This window comes from Neopelma chrysocephalum, unplaced genomic scaffold, assembly GCF_003984885.1.
Source record: "Neopelma chrysocephalum unplaced genomic scaffold, ASM398488v2 Primary Assembly neopelma1_63, whole genome shotgun sequence".
NCBI lineage: Eukaryota > Metazoa > Chordata > Aves > Passeriformes > Pipridae > Neopelma > Neopelma chrysocephalum.
Genome location: NW_020897720.1, coordinates 13568315 through 13587663, shown reverse-complemented (window position 1 = coordinate 13587663; position 19349 = coordinate 13568315). Strand labels below are relative to the sequence as shown.

At 55.1% G+C, this 19349-nt stretch overlaps 1 protein-coding gene across 2 annotated transcripts; it reads right to left on the bottom strand.

The window, feature by feature from the left end:
- Nucleotides 1-4145: 4145 nt before the first annotated feature.
- On the bottom strand, nt 4146-19065 carry PITX1 (paired like homeodomain 1). Of its 2 annotated transcripts, none has more exons than XM_027682579.1 (4): nt 19048-19065; nt 10307-10488; nt 7286-7491; nt 4146-4730 (listed from the first exon to the last, which is right to left on the bottom strand). In XM_027682579.1, the coding sequence occupies exons 2-4, from the start codon at nt 10467-10469 to the stop codon at nt 4191-4193; spliced, it is 909 nt and encodes a 302-aa protein (XP_027538380.1). In that variant the 5' UTR covers nt 10470-10488; nt 19048-19065; the 3' UTR covers nt 4146-4190. The 2 variants fall into 2 exon arrangements, with proteins under 2 accessions (XP_027538380.1, XP_027538381.1); XM_027682580.1 differs by lacking the exon at nt 19048-19065 and adding an exon at nt 10607-10756.
- Between the last annotated feature and the right edge of the window lie 284 nt (nt 19066-19349).

The window sequence follows — 19349 nt, the reverse complement described above, 5'->3', positions numbered from 1 at the left end:
CTGTTTTGATAATATCAGACTAAGTATTTCAAATAGAAGTTGCCAGACTGAAAAGTCATAGATTCTCGTTTAATTAATAAAGTAATTTTTTACTTATACGAGGGTATACTAAAATAATAAGGCCTGAAACTGTGCCACTGAAGTTAATGACAAACCCTTCATAGGTTTCATATAAACCCTGTATTTTTATTATCCCAGTTCCATGGACTTTTGTTGCAAGACTGCAGCAAAATGTTAGGGCATTTCTAAGTGTTATTTTTATTATACAAAACCCCATTAAAATCAGTACTGAAGCATCCCATTAATTTAAATGGGACTTTGCATGGTTTGCCGAGTTCCAGGCCACAGATAAAGAGAAGAATGCAGTTTGGAGTTAAACTGACCACAGCTTTTTATTGCAAGACATTTAATCTTGAGCGAACAGCGCAGTCTGAGGCACAAAGTCTTTGTGAACTTCATCTGGGCTGGTGCAATCGGAGCCTCCACCGTGTAGAAACTCCTGGGTTGGTCGTCTGGGACCTCTCAGGACCATACAGCATTCCCAAGCAAACCCAAGCAAAGCTCTCCCCAGGCAGCTTTGCCTTGGAAATGCTAATAGGTAAGCCAGCACACCCAGAACAAATGGAAAACTTGATGCGGGTATTTCTCTGGCTCCAAGTATCTGCTTGCCTGGACAAAGGCAAGGCTGCAACTCGTAGCAGGAGTCTGGGGACTCCCCTGCAGCACCCGCTGGAAGGCAGGATCCCACCGGGATGGAGCAACGCCGGATTGAAGCGATGCAGCTTCGGAAATCCCAGTTTGAGCTTCACGAACGGGGAGGAATGTGCAGGGCGAGGGATGGAAAACCATCGCCTCCGGTGTGTGGGAACACCCACCAGCCAGACACCGGTTCAAAAACCGAAGTCAGAAGGGTGATGGGGAGCGGCATTTCATACGGGAGACCCCCCTTTGGGGACTTCGAGGGCTGAGGGACCATAAATGACAGCCCTCCTGTGCTGCCCCAGAGTGGCACACACCCGGGCACCCCCAAGGCCGTATCCCCAAGGAAGATGTGCTTGGGCAAGGCAGTCCCAAGTCGTGCCTCCAACACACCAAACCCCCAAATAATTCGAACTCTAACCATTGTGGGGGAGACCTAAAGGCTGCTGGAAGCAGGGCATCCATAAGAGTGCACATGGAAGGTGTAGGAGCTCCTTTCTGCTCGGTGCCTCCTCGGAATTTTCCTTTCCCTGAGCCATAAATGTGTCAAGATGCCCAAATTTCGCCCAGCAGCAGCAGATCAGCTTTCCCCGGTCTATTCACAGGGCAGGGGACACGTGTGAGGGACACCAGCACAGAAGCCCAAGCAGGCTGTGTCCCTGGTCTCCAACTCTTTTCCTAAGTTTCGGGAGGGGGTGGGTGGCTCAGGGCTCTGAACCAACAACTGAATCTTGGGGCAGGGTTTGGTTAAACCTGAGCGCCGCTGCTCTGACTTAGGACTAACAGTGCTACCTCCAGGAACAGGAGAAAACGAACAACGAAATTCCCGGCTAAAATCCCAGGGAAGGCTGGCAGATCCCCTCCCGCCTGGAAAGACCGGGGGAAAATCAGTCCTCGTGCTGCTCTGGGGACTCTCCCGTGGCTATAGGAAGGGATGGGGTAGCCGGGGAGACTCAGATCCGCTCTGCTGAGCCCCCACATTGGGAGTAAAGCCCCGGGACGGGCGCGGAGCCCCCCGATCCTTGAGGAATGGGCCATCCGCGACCGCGCAAACAGCGCGTTTGGGTCGGCGGAGAGCCCCGGCCGCGGCTATTGCTGCCGCCGGGTCCGGCTAATTCATTCATTCGTTACATTAATTGCGGCATTTGGGGCAAAATATTAACAGGAATCGTAATAGTAAATATATAGACATTAACGAGTAAAGAAATAGTAATTAAATAGTAATGAAATCAGGGGGGTTTGTGCTTGCAAAAGCTTGGGGGGGAGAAAAATAAATAGAACGACCTTTGATATTCAGGATGCCAGAGAATTTGGAGGAACGGGAGAAAAACGCACCTTAGGAAACCGGGACGAACGGCTGCGGGGGGAAGGAGCAGTGCCAGGGCCGCGACCCACCGGGGGTGCTCCGGGATACGGGGATTAACTCTTTGGGGAGGGAAAAAAACCCGAGCCACGGCTCGAAGCGTTGGGATTCTGTGAGAACAGCGATGCGGCGGCAAGGAGAGCTGGATCCCCAGCCCCGGCAAACAGCGGGAACAGTCTGCCATAAAATCAGAAGCGGGGAGGGTTTCCACTGCCGAGGCTGCCCATGGGGGGCAGGGAATGGGGGTCCCTCCCTGGCGGGGCGCTGGGGGGGACAGGGGGAGACGGCGGAATTACCGGGGGAAGCCGGGGGGACCCTCCTCAAAATGCCACCACGGGGCGAGGGACAGAAAAGCTGCTTTTCTTCTTGTTTAGTCTCTCTCTCAAATACAGCCAGAAAAGAACATTAAAGGCATTTCTAGATTTCGTTTTCGTTTAGTTTTTTTTTTTTAAAGTTTTCTTTTTTATTCCCATGCTCTTAATTTTGAAAAAAAAAATCACAAAACATAACTTATAAAACAATATATATACTGCATCCTTATCCACAACAGCATAATTGAAACATCCAGCGTAACGTTTACCACAGGTGTGAAATACACTGGGAAAGAAGTACCGGGTGCATTTTATGTTTCTTTGTCACCTACAGGTAATAAGTATCGACAAAAATAAGCAACAAATATGCCTGCAATTAAACTTCATATGCGTTTTGTATGCGTATTAATAAAAATCATATTTATAATTTCCATGTTTTGTATTTTTTTGAGGTTTTTTTGCCAACAAGCACTTGTAAAAGTATCTACATTTACATAATAACACCTTAAGATAATAACACCTTAAGATTTTTTTTTTTGATTCCTTGTTTTTCCTTCACATTTAGAAAAGCAAGGAACTCTTTAAGCTTTGCTAAGAACCTTTCCAGACGCCGAGGCTCGCTGTTTCTCTAGCAGAGATGCAGTATCTGAAATCACTTCATAACAGACCATTTTTCGTCTTTTTTTGTAGACTCTCTGAATGGGGGTTGGTTTTCGGTTTTACTTTTTAAAGAGCAAAAACACCCCCTGCGTTTAAATAAAGATGAATGATAATTTCATTATCAGGATAAGACTTTGGATGGGGAGACAGATGAACAGTTTTTGCATCACTGAAGGGTTTCTGTGCTCTCTCACAGCCGGGGATACTGCAGTCTTTCGGAAAGGATGAAGAGGTAGGAACCTTGAGCTGCTTAGTATCAGGAATGACTGGATTATAGCTTCCAACTAAAGAAAAAACATCAAGAATCATGCATTTTAAAAACGGTTTATTCAACGGCCAAGGACAATGATCCGGCACAATGCAACTGTAGATATAAATATAACCTTATATAAGTGGTTGACCCTTGTCATTATTATTTTTAATAGTTTCATACCTAATATTTTAACCATTTTTTCCCCCGCAGATTGTACTCTGCGATTTATATTTTTTTTTTCCTCCCCTCTCCCCACCCCAGCTTTTCTTTTTTTTGGTCTTTTTTTTTTTTTTTTTTTTTTCGAGTGTGATTCTGTTTCTCAGTGGTAAACATTAACCAAACTCTTCCCGTGCGACAAGCGGCCAAGAACCGTCCCACCAGCTCTTACCACCGAGGCGTCCCCTCCTGCCGCCCTCCCCGCGGGGCAGCGGCCGCCTTACCGACTCCTGTGCAAGTTCAAGTAAACACATACAACCCGCATAATCCAGAGAAAAAAAATTGCAACTCATCCATGTACCAGATTTCGGTGTCTCTTGCAAAAGTTTTCTGGTCCGTTTACGGTTTTCGAGGGGGTTATTATTATTATTATGAATATTATTTTTAATTTTGTACATTTTTAAAGCGCTGTTTTGTTGGTTGCATCATTAGTTTGCAATAATTGATTTTTTTTCTAGACAGTCGAAGTCCGCGGAGCTTTTGGGGCTTTCGTTTTTGGGTTTGGGGGTTTTTTTTGGGGGGTGGCGCTTTGCTTTATTTTTTTTCCTCTCTCATTTGCTTGGGGTTTGCTTTTAGTCATCACCGTGTTTAATTTTTTATATTTTTTTGTCTTTTCCATTAAACGTCGCTTTGCTTCTGCTTTGCTTTGTCGGCGGTGCTTTCTCGGAGGTGGTTTGTGTCAAGTCCGTCAACTGTTGTACTGACAGGCGTTTAGACTAGAGCCGGGGCTTTGCAAACTGCTGTAGCCGAAACTGGAGTGCTGCTTTGATTTCAGTCTGAGGCTGGCTAAGCTGGAGTTGCAAGTGTCCCGGTAGACGCTGTAGGGCGAGCCCGGTGGCCCGTAGGGACAGGCCGGCGAGGACATGGCCGAGTTGAGCGAGGAGCCGCTGATGTTGTTGATGTTGTTGAGGCCGGAGTTGGCCATGCCCGGCACGGCCGAGTGGCCCATACTGGAGGGCATGTTCATGGAGGGGATGCTGCTGGGCGCCGAGAACATGGACTGCGAGGACAGGGGGCTCATGGAGTTGAAGAAGGTGAAGCTCTTGGTGGAGAGCGGCGCCGGGGTGAGGCTCTTGGTGGCCCAGTTGTTGTAGGGGTACCCGGCGTACATGTCGTCGTAGGGCTGCATCAGCCCGCTGAACTGCGGCACGTAGCCGTTCTTGCACAGGTCCATCTGCTGGTTCCGCTCCCGCTTTCTCCACTTGGCTCGGCGGTTCTTGAACCAAACCTGCGTGGGGAGGGGGAACCGACACGACTCGATGAGTGCGGGGCCGCAGCAGCCCCCCCCTCCCCGCCGGCACCCGCAGCCCAGCGCCGGCTGCGCCCCGGCCCGCACAGCCCCACCGGGATGCCACGGGAGGCTCCGCGGCCCCGAACCGCCTCTCCCCGCGGGCCCCCCCGCCCCCGCGGGACGAGATCCCGCTCCGCAGGGTCCCTGCGCGCACCCCGAGATCTGCGCGCATCCCTGTGTCCGGCGGGATGCTCCAGCCGCCTCTCTGCGCTGGGTGCCTGCGCGGGTGTCCGCGTCCCCCCGGTCCCCTCGGTCCCCCCCGCCGCCCCTTTCCCGGAGCCAGGCGGGGGGCGAAGGCACGGCCCGCTCTGATTAGGGCCGGCTCGCCCCGGCTCTGCCGCGTTTCCGAACGCTAATGCCGTGTAATAAAAGTCCCCTGTTACAGATCATAAAAAAGGGGATTGGATTAGTATGTTTAGGTTGGGAAAAAAAAAATCAATCCCCGCATCGGCCTCGGATAGATGCAGCCTCTGCCTTTATATCTAATGAGAATTTACAGCCCTGACTAGGGAACAGAGAAGCGGGGGCGCTCCTGGTGTTTGATGCGAAAACGTGATCCAGTTTCTCTCTTATTATTATTTTTTTTTTTTAACTCTCGGAAAGCGTTTGAGCCCCTCGTGATGGAAGCCGGGCAGCCCCAAAATTCTTTTTCCGGGTTAAAAATCAGCATCCTTCTGCCTGCCGCCTGCGCCCAGCCTTCGAGCCTCCCTTGCAGCATCCTCCCCACCGCACCCCGGCTTTCTCCCACCGAGCCGGGGCCCACGGGCTCCCTGCGGACACCGGGCCCCGGCCCCGGAGGCTGCGCTCCCCTCGGAGCCGAGGAGGGGGCGGGGGGCCGCTCCTGGGGCCTCCCCTCCCGGCGCAGAAATGGCGCAACTATTATTAAACACCGCTCTCAAGGATGGAAACTTCGTGGGGGAACGGATGGCAGAGTCTATTTCAAAAAATAACAATAATAAAAAGAATCCTGTATAAATAGGAAACGAAAGCCAACATGTTCAAAACCTGTAATATACTCCTCGGAAGGTGCTTCCAGACAGGAATTTCCTGAAAATGAGGGTAATAGTTTTAATTATGGCTCCTAGACATTTTAAAGGAAGGCCCTCATAGCAAATTAAGGTTAGATTTGCAATCTGCAATCTCAGAACATCAAACCCAAACATCTCCACATAGAGGGAGAACGAAATCATGTTAATTGTAACTCACATTTTAGTTTTATTTGCTCCCTGAAATATTCGACCAGTGTTAATGCACGGCCTTTGTTTTGTTTTAAACTCAATTAAGACAATGCTTTCAGACTCATATCCCTTGTTTCAGATGGGTGTTTACTCTTTGAAGGTTTAAAACAGAATCTCTGTAATCCGATTTGGTCACTCGTGGTTTAATTGCCAAGAGAAAAAAAAATAAAAAAAGAAAAGAAGAAGTGGATTTTTCGGGTGGTGGGCCTTCGCTCCGAGGTTGCCGTTTTCTCCGTGCTCAGCCCACGGTCCCGGGGTGTGCGGCCACGGCCGAAAACGAGAGGGGAAATGTCTCGGGGGGGAAAAACGCAAAGGGGAGGTGGAAAAACCCAGACACAGCAATAGATCGATAGAGCCTGGGCCGCTTCGGCCCGGTCGTTCTTTGACAGGATCGTTCACTCAAAGTTCTCTAAAAGGAACCGCCGAGGCTGTATATAAGTATATGTGAATATATACACACAAACATATATAGATATATAGATATATATGTATCTCTAGATATATGTGTGGACCAACATCGCCGAGCCTCCAGTCCAGTTAAGAGGGGGATATATATATAAAAATATATATGTATTAAAAAAATACCATATGTGTACATATATATATATATATACATATCTGATGGCATCGGCTCCGAGGCGTGTAAAAACCAGGCGCCTTCGCGGTACAAGTTTGTGTCTTCAGCCCGTATTGACTCTGCGACCCCTCCCCAGCCCTTGCCCTTCGCTTTCGGCCCCCGCAAACATCCACTCCGCCCGCGGCTGCGAGAGATGCGCGGCCGGGAGGGGCCGGCACCGAGACCCGCACCGCGGGCACTGGATCCCGCAATCCCGCCGCCGCAACAGCATCGAGCAGCGGATCAGTAATTTTGCAATTACTGGGAATAACAAGACCAAGAGGAAATTGCTTGAATGAGGGTTGTTCCTGCTCCGCACGGGATTTCGTTCTGGCTGGGGGGTTCTTCCCTGCACAGCCGGGCCCTTCCCCACCCGGCCTCTCGCTGTCCCCTGCACCGCTCACGGCCCACTTTTCGAGCCGGTCCCCGGTGCCGGGCCGGCGGTCGCGGGCCGCTCCAGGCGGCATCTCCCCGCGGCCGCGAGCTGAATTTCTTTTCTCCGGCCTGGATCCCGATTTTGGTCACTAAAACCCAGGGCAGAGCGTCCGGGCGCTGCCGCAAGCGGCCTCAGCGCTCCCAGCCGGGGCAGTTTCCCCGAGCCCCCCGTTCGATCCCCATGGGACTGGCGCCCCTCTTACCCGCACTCGGGGCTCGGTGAGGTTGGTCCAGACGGCGATCTCCTCCCGCATGCTCATGTCGGGGTAGCGGTTCCGCTGGAAAGTGGCCTCCAGCTCCTGCAGCTGCTGGCTGGTGAAGTGGGTCCGCTGCCGCCGCTGCTTCTTCTTCTTCGCCGGGTCGTCGGCGGCCCCGTCCTCGTTTTTCTGCTCGCCGCTGCGCTCCTTTTCTGCCAGGGGGTCGGGATGGGGATGGTTGGTTGGTTTGCTTTTCTTTTTTTTTTTGTTTTGCGTTGTTTTGCTTTGTTTTTTTTCTCCCAGCGCGGGCACACAAAGGCAGGCACCCCCGCCCCGCACCCAGCCCTGCCCGCCCCACCGGAGGGACGCGTGGGGGCACCCACTCGTGTCCTGCTGGGCCCTGAGCCCACCGAGCGCCCTGCAGCCCATCCTGGCCTTTCCCGGGGCGGCTGGGGAAGGAGCACGGAGCCCTGCCGGGTCCAGGGCACCCAGGGAGGCAGGGCGAGGGACCCCCAGAGCGTCTCGAAGCGGGCCCAAGGGGTGAGAGCGTTCGTGGGGTCCCAGCAACGCCGGCCGCTCCGCCTTTCCACGGCACCTTCTCGCTCCCTCCAACCCCAGGCGCGATCTTTGCTCCATTGTCTTTGTTGTACTCGGCCGCGACAGGAAACTTTGGAAGGGTAGGGGTGGAAAACCCAGGAGCAATTAATTGCGAAAGGCCCCTCTCCGCTCTCCCGCTTCATTCTCTTTTTATTAGTATTATTTTATTCTGCCTCTTTTAGGATTTTGGTGTTTATTTTAACACCAAAAGAAGCCCTCCGCAAAAATCATATCGAAAGAAGGAAAGAAAAAAAAAACCAAACAAGAGGGTTTTCTCCGCCGAGATTTGCGCGGACTGGAAACAGGAATCGAGCCTCGGCCCCATCGCAACTGGGGGATGAACCCCCACTCCGCTTTCATAACGGGCTCTCTGGCTCTCCCAGCCCTTGTTTCGGCCTAGTTTGTCCCGGCTGAAGGCCCTGAGCGAAATGTGCTCCCGGGCTGGGCCCCGGCGGCGCGGGGAAGGTGCGGCCGGGCAGTGCAGGGCCGGGGGCCGCGGCCAACCCCGGCCTCGGTCCTGGTGCTGCAGGAGGGAGACTCCGCCGAGAGTTTTCCCTTTTAGAGGTTTTTTGTTTTGTTTTCCCCCTCCTTTTAATTTTGGTTTTTTTTTTTTAAACCCCTTTTCGAAGATTTTCTCCCGCCGCCGGCAGGCCCGGGGGCATTTCTGCAGCCCCGACCTCTACGAGGTAAGCGGGAGTCTAAAAATAATCACGGGCTGAATCCAGAGCCCGGGAGGACTCGTCCTTGCAAAGTCACCCTTGAATGGCTCCTCACTGGGCTCCTTCCAAGGGAAAAGGGATGAGGGTGAGAGCGAACCCAAACGGCTCAGTGGACCCCCAAAAGTAGCCGATGGCTCTACGGCGTTTGCAGCTCAACCGAGGCCTCTGCAGCACAGACCCCATCGCCCCCCGGCCCCCCTGGTCCCCAGACCGGCCGAGCCGCACGGCCTGGCGGCGGTGGAGAAACAGAAACAAAAACAACCCCCGCCAAAACAAATCCTCCCACTTTCGGCTGGGAATAACCCGGGTAAACCGGGCCGAGAGGGAGCGGGGGGCGATCGGGAAGCAGCGGTGGTCCCGATGGGCTCCGGCCGCGGCCCCTCGCCCAGCCTCGGCTTTAACCCCTCCAAATCTTCCCTAAAAATCCGGCCTCCGCGCAGGGCTGTTGCACAATTCCAAATCGTAAAGCAAGGCATCTTTAATTGGCTTTTGTACCTTTTTTTCCATTAAAAAAAAATATTGAAATCTAAATGCATTTTGCAGCTTCTCGGAGAAGAAAAGCAGGCAGGTCCTCAGCCCTCCTGCAGCACCGAGGGGTCACACACAGGGGTAGGGCAAAATGGAGCAAATCTCCCTCTCTAATCTCCAATAATCCCCTCTAATCTCAGAATCCCTTCCAGACGCCGGTCCCTAACTTTGTTTGCGAATCAGGCTGGGAGGCACGACCCAAACCCTCTTTATCACCGGGTGCCACTTCGGGCCCGACTCTTGCCACAGCCACTCTCTAAGTTATAGGACCTGCTAAAACTCCAAAGAGCAACAACAGCCGCTAAAAAATTTCAATTATGAAACATAACCGGCCTCTGAAAAGGTCTTGCTGGAGAAGGGATATCACGCTCCTTCTTGAAGCTTTTGTTCCCTTCTTCTACCTTTCCCTTGTCATTCTAGAAATGTTGTTATTTTAATTACATACAATCTGGGAGACTACAGCGTTCCTTGAAACCCTCGCACAGGGTGGTCAGGGCGACCCTTCCCTTTCCTTGCGGAGCTTCTTTCCCGCAGGGAAAGAGTGCAGTACCCGAGGGAAACCTCTCCGCGGCCGCGCACATCCCCTCCGCGGCGGCCCGCGCTGCCTGCCTTGGCCCCACGCTGCCTCTCCGGCCCTGCCGGCCTTTTCTTTCTTTTCTTTAAAATTTTTTTTTCTCTGACAGAGAGATCTTTTTCCATCTCTGCGCTACCCGAGCTGGAAAATAAACCCGGGCAAAAGCTGACATTATTTCAGAAACATCCGGCAAAACCGCACTCCCCGAAGAGCCCCCCTTCCTCCCGACCCCATCAATTAATAACTGTGGGTTTTATTAAAAAAAAAAAAAAAAGAGAGAAAGAAAAAAGAGCGGCTCCTGGGATGGGGTTGGGGAGGTTGGGGAGCCATGTGTGCCCTCCCGGCGGGCTGTCAGCGCCGGGCACGGCGGGGGCGGCAGCTCCAGGAGGGCCCCTGCCCCCCGCTCCGGCTCCCGGGGCTCGCTCGGGATGGAGCCTCCGGGATCACCGGCAGCTCTCGCTTCCCCTTGTCCCCCATCGCCTCTGGGTGCGCGGGGAGTGCTCGCACAGCACCCGCGGCCGCCCCGCGAAGGGAAGGTGCGGTGGGGAGGGGGAGGCAGCGCGGGGGGAGAGGGCCGGGGCCGCGGGGGGCGCGGTGGGGGAGGGTTACCTGGCACCTCCGTGTCGGAGGATTCACTGGCTGAGTTGTCGATCGGGTCTCTGGGTTCCGAGGATCTTTGCAAATGGAAGCTGGAAGCCATGTCATGGGAGGGTTGGGGTCTCAAGCTCTCGGGCAGTCTCTCCAAATTCATTCCACCTTTAAAGGAATCCATGGCAGGGGCGCCGGGCTGCCTGGGGGAGTTTGCAGGTGTTTATTCCACACAGAAAGGAACAAGGAGCTTTTTTTTTTTTTTTTAAAGGCAGAAAAAAAAATCAACAAAAAACAAAAGCAAATCCACTTATTACTAACAGTATTATTTTAAGGGTGTCGGAAGCAGTCTGGGCACTGCCTGGAAGGCGGTTGTCTGCTGGGGAGAGGCACGGCGCTCCGGCCGCATAGGCAGGGAAGTGGTAAAGATCCCTTATAGAGAAACGCGAGTTGCGAGTTGGACAGTTTAAAGCTAAAGAGATTAAAGTGACCTGCCCTAGAACAAATGCCTGTAGTTAAACGGGGCTCCTCCCCCTGAAGGTTAAAACCTCCCCGTCTCGCTCATGCATCACTCCATCTAGCGCTGGCCCAGCCCGGCCGCGCGGGACCTGCCTCCGCGCTCCCCGCCATCCGCGCTCCTTGCGCGCCCGCGCCCAGACCCGCGGCCCCCCGCGCCCCTGCCCGGCCCCCGCCGCCCGGCCGCGGCTCCTCCGGGGGTGCCCTCCCTCCTCCTTCCCCTCACCCGCCGTGTCCTCCAAACTCGGTGATGTATTAAAAATATTCCACGAACGAATGGAAAGGTGGAAAATCCTCCCGGGATTTGCCCCGCCCGCCCGCACAACCCCTCCAGTTCGCCCCCGCTCCGCGGTGCCCTGCCAGCCGGCAGCGCGCAGGTTGCGCCCCCGCGCAGCGCGGTATCTCTAGGGGTATCCCCACTCCCTTCCTGGCTGGGCCTCACGACCCGCGCAACCTGCGCGCCCTGCGGTGGATGCGCACCCAGCGGCCTCCTCAGCATCTCTGCGGGGGGCCGAGCGACCCCATCGCACGTTTCAGTCCCGCGGGGAAAACATGTTCCCGGAGGGGTGCTTTGGGCCGTGTCTGAGCTGGTTTTAACCTTTTTCAACATTTTTTTTCAGGCTGAGGGTGTTACAATAACGCGGCTCGGGCCCTGCCCGGTGGCCGGGGGAGCGCAGCCCGGGGAGCAGCGGCCGCGCCATCGCTCCCACCACATCATCTTTCGGCACACGATTAATAACAAATAATTTTTCTGCCGCAGCCGAACTCGCGGTGACCCTCGGGAAGGGTGTCTGAGGCTCTGCCAGTCCGAGGGCCGGGGTAGCCGGTGGGGAGGGAGTGGGAGACGCTCCCCCGGGAGATCCCCTGTCCTGCAGCGGTCACCGCTGTGCCCTGTCCCGGTGCAGGGGTGCGTGGAGCGGGGTCGGTCCCCTGTGCTGCCCGCGCAGGCCGGGATAGGGCCTTGAGCCTTCCTGGATAACACCTCGGTGTTCGGCGAAGTGGAAAAACCCACGGGGGGAAAGAAGGTGGGAACTTGGGGTACCCGCGGGGTGCTCGCTGCACCGGGGAAGGGGGTGAGGGGAAAGGGGAGAAGGACCCTGGCTCTGACTGCCTGGGGAAAGGATCCTTTCTCCTCTCTATTTTCTCGACTCACTTTAACTGATCTATCCTGACACTCTATTTTGCTTTCAAATCAAGTAAAGATGTGGGAGAGAACTTTTGAACTGGTTTATGGAAAAGTGGAGGGAAGCACTGTTCCAGCCGCGCAGGCTTTTTCCAACCCCTCTGGAGTGATGGAGCCGGGCCCGCCCCGCACCCCCCGGCAGTGCCCTGCAGGGCCGGTGACCCCAGGCGGAGGGAGCCAAAATTCCCAGCCCCTTCACCTCTGGTCTTCAGCGCCTTTTGCAGTTCAGGGGATGTACAGGTGGGTGCTGTCAGGATCAGCTCCCCTGAGCTCTCTCCTTCCTTTTTTTTTTTTTTTTTTTGGTGACATCTTAATGTCCTTCTGCCTGCCTGCCGCTCCCGGCTGAACTTCGCTCAGGAGTTTGCAAACGACTGGGAATGTCGAGCACCCGAGGTGAACCAGACAACCTCGGGGCTGCTAAAGATGGACGTGGTTTAAAATGCAAATATTTACCAGGGGCTCTGGGCCTCGAGGGGCTCAGCTGATGCAGGAGCCCACGACACGGGAAGGATGGAGACCTCCTCCCGGGGCAGAAGCAAGAGGTGGGGACGGCCTTTCTCCCGAGAAGAGGGAAGGTGAATAGATTGCAAACGTGCACCACATCTGAGACCCTCCACAGTCCCTTTTTTCCCTTTATTTCCGTGGGCGGCAGCCCCGGGGATGGTCTGCGGGGGCTCCTCCGCTCTCCGTGGGAGCGGGACGGATCCCGGTTGGCTGTGCCGAAAGCAGGCTGAAGGGACTCGATGGTCATAAGGGTCTTTTCCAACCTGGATGTCTCTATGATTCCACGAAGCTGCCAACAGCCCGGCTCCGCTCCGGCTATTTTAAACCCACTGTCACAGCAATCTCCGGACCGGAGGCCGCATTTTTCGTTCTTTTTAATGAATTTTTTTAAAATGCACCTAATTTACAGTTTTCTTTCTGCTCTATAATGTCTAGTTTTTAAAAATTCGTTCTAGGCTCAATTCCTAGGGGCTGGGCGCGAGGAAAGGCTGAGCCCGGGCACCGACGCGATTCCGCCGCGGTAATGCTGGGTCCGGGTGCCTCCCAGGGCCACAGCCCCCCCCCCCGGCTCCTCCTGGTGTGTCCCCGAGGCAGATATCCCCCGAAACCTGCCTTAAATAGAGAGTAATGGGCTGGCCCTGCCTCTCCCGGCCCCCAGGAGCCGGAGCAGAGCCCGGTTCCCCCCTGGCCCCCTGACCGGGCGGTGGTGGGGGTCAGGCATTTACCGTGCACCGGGTCCGCAGCGGGGGGATACATCTATACCCTCTCTCTCTATATATATCTAACTTATATCTTATATATATCTAATCTATATCATATATCTGTCTTCTGTGTGGATTTAAGGGCATCTTCTCGCTCCACAGCCAAATCCACCCGGTTATTCCCGTTGCCGGTCGTGACACATCTGGTGTGACAGCAGAGCGCTCCCGCAGGGCGGTCACCCCCAGGTCGGCGCTTTCTCCTCTCTCCTCCCCTCCGAGCCCGCTCCGCTTAGAAAACCTTTCGGCTGGCAAACTCTTCCGCCAGGTGCTACGTCACGGGTCCGTTCGCGTGACGTCATTCATTGCATCCCTGACGTCACGCTTCACCTTTTAGCCAGCCCACGACCCGGGGCAAGCCTTGATGCCCCACTCGGAGCCGGCTCTGCTTCCCGGGACTTGGAAGCGGCCTCACGGCCCCATGGGCTGGGCAGAACGGGGTCAGCGAGCTGGGATCCCCTTTTCTCTCCCCACGTCGCTGGGGGCCAGAGGAGTTGCGGGAAGAGAGGAAAGGCCACAGCAGCCCGGCCGTGGGGACCCCGCCGGCCGCCCGACCCTGCCAGGACACCCCTGGGGAGCCGTGACCTGCGTGGGCGTGGGAAGGGCCGGGGAGAGGCGGAGGGAGGGTCGGGACCCGCGGGGAAGCGGGTGGCGGGAGGGCTTTGCGTGGGAACCCCTGCGTGGGACCGGCCGGGGAGCATCCTCGCTCTGCGCCCGCGCAGCCACCGCACTCCCGGCTCCCCCCCGCTGAGGACTGCGCCAGGGATCTGTTAGAGGCTGGAAGCCCGCAAATAAACCGCTCCGCTTCCTCCTGCTATAAATAACCTCAAAACTAGGGATGGCTCTTAGAAATAAATCAGCGCTGGCCACGTCGGTGACAGCCCCATGAAGAAGAGGAGACGTGTCTGACCGAGAGCAGGACTCCCGCTGTCCCGAGGGGACCGGGCCGTGTCACCCCCCAGATGCCTGGAGAGGGTCCCTGTTTTCGGAGTGGGGCTCCCATTCCCGGCTGGCTGCGGTGGTTGCAGCCAATGCCAAACCACCTGGGCCGTATATCAGGTGGTGAAGTTCAGACTCTGCCAGCTTTTCCTTTTCAGATTTATTAGCGTTGTATAGACTCAGATTCAGTCTATAAATTATTGGGAATTGTTACAAAAATAAAGGCATCTCCTCCCAAGCGCACCTCTGCCCGAGAGGAGAGGGAAGCCCTCTGAAAAATAGAGCTGTGGGGAGACAAGAGAGAAGGGAGAAGCTCTCCAATCCACACCCAACCAAATTCAGTCCAGCCAAGCCCAACCCAACTTAGTCCAACCAAACCCAGATAAACCAAGCTCAGCACAACTAAACCCAATCCACCTCAACCAAACCCGAGTTCAGTCAAACCAAACCAAACCAAACCAAACCAAACCACAACGAATGCAACCAAACCAAGCCAAATGAAACCTCAATGAACGCAACTAAATCAAGGCAAGCCAAACCCAAACAGTGCAATCCCAGCCAAACCAAGCCCAAGCCAAGCCAGTCAGCCTCTCCAGGTGTCCTCATCGTGGAACCCAGCAGACGGGAGCTGCTGCAGGAAAACAACTTTTAATAACGAAACCATCCAAAAAGTGCCCACCGACCACGCCTTGGCTGGTGCGTGGCTCTGACCCACGGGATTCCCACGCGTGCGGGAAGAAGCAGAGGCCGGGGATGCGCGCAGGAGTGTGCGCAGGACAGCGCGGTGCCCCGCGGAGCAGGGAGCGCACTGGGGGGGCGGTGGTTGTTGTTGCGGTGTACCGGGGGGGTGGTGTCTGTCGGGGCAGTGTTCCGGGGGTGTCTTGCCCCAAAACAGCATCACCCCAAATGAAAAGCATGATCCTTACGCACGACATGGAGATCCACGTTTACGCCCCCCGTGCGAGGCAAAGCTCTGCACTCTCCGCGCGACCGTGGGCTTGTCGGGAAGGGAAAACAAAGCAAACCCCCAAAACGACGAAAGGAGTCCCGGAGCCCCCCGACCTCCGCCAGAGACAGAGCCGGGTTCCCCCCAGGCCGGGCGGAGCGGGAAGCAGAGGGAGGGAAGAAACCCAGCCCGAAGCGCGTGTTAAATCGCTCAGGAGGGGAAGGTGGAAAATTACGCTGGCTGCTGGCCGGCCTGTCCTCCTCTGCGCAGCCAGGACAGCAATTTTCCTAAGAAGTAGAGCAAAACGAAATTAGCCCCTTTTGGACCCGCAGCCTTCGTCCCTCCGAGTGTCGGCCAAGCCTCCGCCTTCCGCGGGAACGCAGGGTCCCTCCGCGCCGCGGATGCTCCGCGGGAGGGTTTCCACCGGCCGCTCTCGGTCCCCCGGCCTCCCACCGCCTCCCTGCCCCATCCCGCTTCCCTCGGCTCGGCGGACCCTGCCCCACCGCCTTGGCTCTCCCCGCCATCGAAACACGAAGGGGGAAAACGGATTTTTCTGGAGCGGACGCTTCCCGGGGCACCTGGAACACCCGGGGCTGCCCCCCACCCCCTGCCACCCGCATCCCGCTGCGGGGCTCCCCCGGGCGCGGCGGCCAGCGGCAGCGCTTGCAAAAACTCGGGATGAAAAAGTTGAAGGCTTAATGTTTTCTGACAGATACAAATGATACCCCAAGGCTTTCTTGAAACGCAGCGACTGACGGCTGCAGAAACGGTTTTCCCATTCGCGTTTCTGCAGCTGGAAGCGGCCGGGGGTGGGGTGGGACGGTGCTGGTTCTCTTCGGCCGCCATTCTCCTGCCCGCACCCCGAAAATAAAACAATCTCCTGCGCGTCCGACCTGGGACAACTCTTTTTTTCCCCTCAAAATGCCTGGCAGCACAATCTCGCCCTTGCCCAGAGCTGCCTCCCAGCCTTCCCCGCATCCATCAGACCACAGGCACTGAGATCTGCTGTAAAACAATATGAATTTGCTGTTAGAAGCGGCTTGGGTTTATCTCTGATAAATCTGATGTGAGCGGGAGAGTGTCAGTGCCCTGCAATGACAACGCCGGAGGATGGACAGCTCAGGAATAGGGGGGTTGTTTCCCTAGGTGGGGGAAAGAGAGGGGAAAAATCACAATATAGCCCCACAATTCCCTCTCTGGGCAGAGAGAACATGCTTTTCTGATTAATTGACGGAGGAAGGGGCACCGGAGTTTGCGAGGCAGCCTGCTCATGTTACTCTGTGCATCTTTAGATCCCCAAATGAGGCTCTTTTGTGGGCTCAAAAAGATGCCTCTGAAACAGGATAATCAGAGGCCCGCGCACTCCGTTGGCATTTGCTGAAGACTCTTCTTCAGCAGAAAAAAAGAGCCTGAGTTTGGAATGAACGACATTATGTTTCCATGTGGGTTTCCCCCACCTTGTTTCGGCCAAGCAACCTCTTAATTACTCCAGCATTTGTATGGGGGAAACACATTTCCCTTCAACAGGACATTTCCTGAAAGGCTGAAATATTCTAATAATGCGCTGGGCTCCTTAATGTGCTTAGAACAGCAGCGAATCTCTGCAAGACCCTCACATTTCCTGCTTTAAAACACAAAATCAGATAAATAATTAATCTTTGTGTGCATTCATCTTCTTCTCTTCTATATTATTTATTTTCCCTCCTTTTATACTTTTTTCTTTTAATATTTTTTCTCTTATTTTGTTCCCTTCCCCCCATTTTTCAGTTATATATTTTTTTCTTTCCCCTCTGTCCTTTTAATATTTTTTCTGACTTTTTTTTTTTCTTATTTCCCCCCGAACGGCTGATCTCGCCCCACTGCCCGGCGGCACCGCGCTGCTCCCGGCGCAGCTCCCGCTCGTCTCCGCTGCCCCAGGAGCAAACACCGCCGAGATAAAGGCACGGGACGCTTTTCTTTCCAGTTTCATTGTGGGAACGGCCGTATCTTAACTGGCACATCTCGGGGAGAGATAGGAACATACCGCCTTCCAGAGGGCTGTGCTAATCAGCGCGCTGGGTTAGATATAAAAGTTCAGGGCAAATAAAACGAATTAGTTTTATTAGCACGTTTAGGAGGCGGTCTAACGAAGGAATTTGGCTTTACTAGAAAATGTTTTCTCCTCCCCTTTTGTTATTTAGAAGCAACGTATATCCGAGCTGCTCATCACGGGAGGGAAATAATGAATCGTTCCATCTGCGATCGTTTTTTGGGAGAAAGGCGCTCCCTTCTCTAAACGCCATAAGGAGATATAAATATATATATATATATTTGGAAATACAGATTTTCACAATAAAACATGCATGGACAATAAAACGCACTGTAAAGGAGAGGTGGTGGAGCCGCCAGGTTATTGTTTGGCGGTGGGTTTCAGTAGGAAAGATCTGCCTCGATCACAAGAGCCTCTAACTCGGCTAAAATTTTCTCAGGGAAATGTGGCCACGGCTCCAGCGCGGGATTTCCAAGGACTTTGTTCATATTTCAGAGAAATGAAGGATTTTTGGGGAAGTTCTGCCAGTGAAGTAGACCTCAGGAAATATTTGGAAGTCAGATTTTACATAGGCGGCTGGAGTTGGCGCAGGGAATAACCTGGAGAAGAGGGACTTTGGTTTGTTAAGTGGAAAGTATATATTTTTTAATTGTTATTAAAAAAACTCCTACAAACGACGTCTTGGTCCTCGATTCAAGCACAACAGTATCGTTTTATGTTCAATTCGTGACTCGGACTTTGTGTTCGTCTGCAGTACGATTGGCAAAATTTGGGGGAAAGGGACAAAATAATAGGAAAAAAAAAGAAATAAGAGAAAATTCGCTTAGTGACAAAGTTTTTAACACGAGGCTAAAAAAACAATTCCCCGGAAGATATCACCGATAGGGAGTCCTCAGGTCCATTTAAGAGGGGTTAGCACGCGGAAAAAAAGTCTTTTCCCCCCACTTCCAGGATTTTACTCCCACCGCAGGAGCTGCACAGAACCCGCGACATATGTACTTCCCAAAGGTGGTGCCTATTTTTTAAATTAGAAAAAAAAGAAAAAAAAAGAAAAGAAAAAGAAAGAAAAGAAGAGGGGCTGCAGAATATTATTTTTCTGAAAAGGAAAATTCATCGACGGCCCAGGGCCTCCCCTCTTGCCCGCCCCGCGCATCGCCGGGAGCAGCCGCGTCTCCACCGCGGCAGCGCAGCCCAGGACCCCTCGGCATCAGCCACATCCCCCGCTCGTCCCGGGAACCCCCCGCCCCGCCAGGGCCGCCCGAGCCTCCGGGCATCGCTGCAGTCCCCAGCGCTGCCTCCACCGGCCTGCCCTGCCCAGGGCACCGGGGACGAGCCGCGGAGTGTCCCGCGCAGCAGCGCCGGAGGCTGGAAACGCTGCGGTGCGTTCGGAAAAAAAAATTAAATATATATATATATATATATGTATACACACATAAAAAAAAAAATTATAAAATGAGGTAACCCCTCTGGAATTGCCTTTCCCAGCGCATTTGTCAGAGCTGACGAAGCGCAGAGGCCCCGAAAGAATTTATACACGGTATAAAGATGTCAAGGGCTGCGCGGGGAGCGGAGCGCGGGGCCGCGGCGAGGGGCGCTCCCCGCGCCGGCTCCGCTTTGTTTTCCCAGCCCCTCCGGCCGCGTCCCCGCAGCGCCGGGAGGGCCCGGGGGCGATGGAAGCAGGACCGGCTCCGCGGGACGGGGCGCGGGGGAGTCGCGCGTGGGGCGGGACGGGGCGCGGGGCGCACGCGTGGGGGGCGGGACGGGCCGCGGGGAGGGACGGGCGGCGACACGCGTGGGGCGGGACGGGACGGGAGCAGGGGGGACACACGCGTGAGGCGGGACGGGACGGGACAGGCGCGGGGGGGACACACGCGTGGGGCGACTCACCGGGCGCTGCGCTCGGCGGCGGCGGGGTGCCGGGCCCGGCGGGCGCTGTGCGCGCCCCGGCCGCCGCTCCAGGGTTTTCTTGGGAGATTTCCCCGTCTCCTCCTGACGTCAGCCCCGTCCCAGGGTGCCGCAGACGGGGGAGGGCCGGGGGCAGGGCCGCCCCGCACCGGAGCCCGGCGGCGCCGGCAGCCCCGCACCTCCGTCCGTCCGTCCTGCCGCCCAAGGCATCCCCGGGCCCGGCCCCCCCTCCCGCCCGGCAGAGCCTCCCTCGGGGGGTGGCTTCGGGCTCCTGCTTACACGGC

Bases quoted from the DNA above. Each gene is read 5' to 3' on its own strand.
- PITX1 (XM_027682579.1), bottom strand. From the start codon at position 10,469: ATGGATTCCTTTAAAGGTGGAATGAATTTGGAGAGACTGCCCGAGAGC. The intron at 7,492-10,306 runs GTAACCCTCCCC...ACCCCCTGGCAG, and splicing joins CTCCGACACGGAGGTGCCAG to AAAAGGAGCGCAGCGGCGAG. The intron at 4,731-7,285 runs GTAAGAGGGGCG...CTCCCCACGCAG, and splicing joins TCACCGAGCCCCGAGTGCGG to GTTTGGTTCAAGAACCGCCG.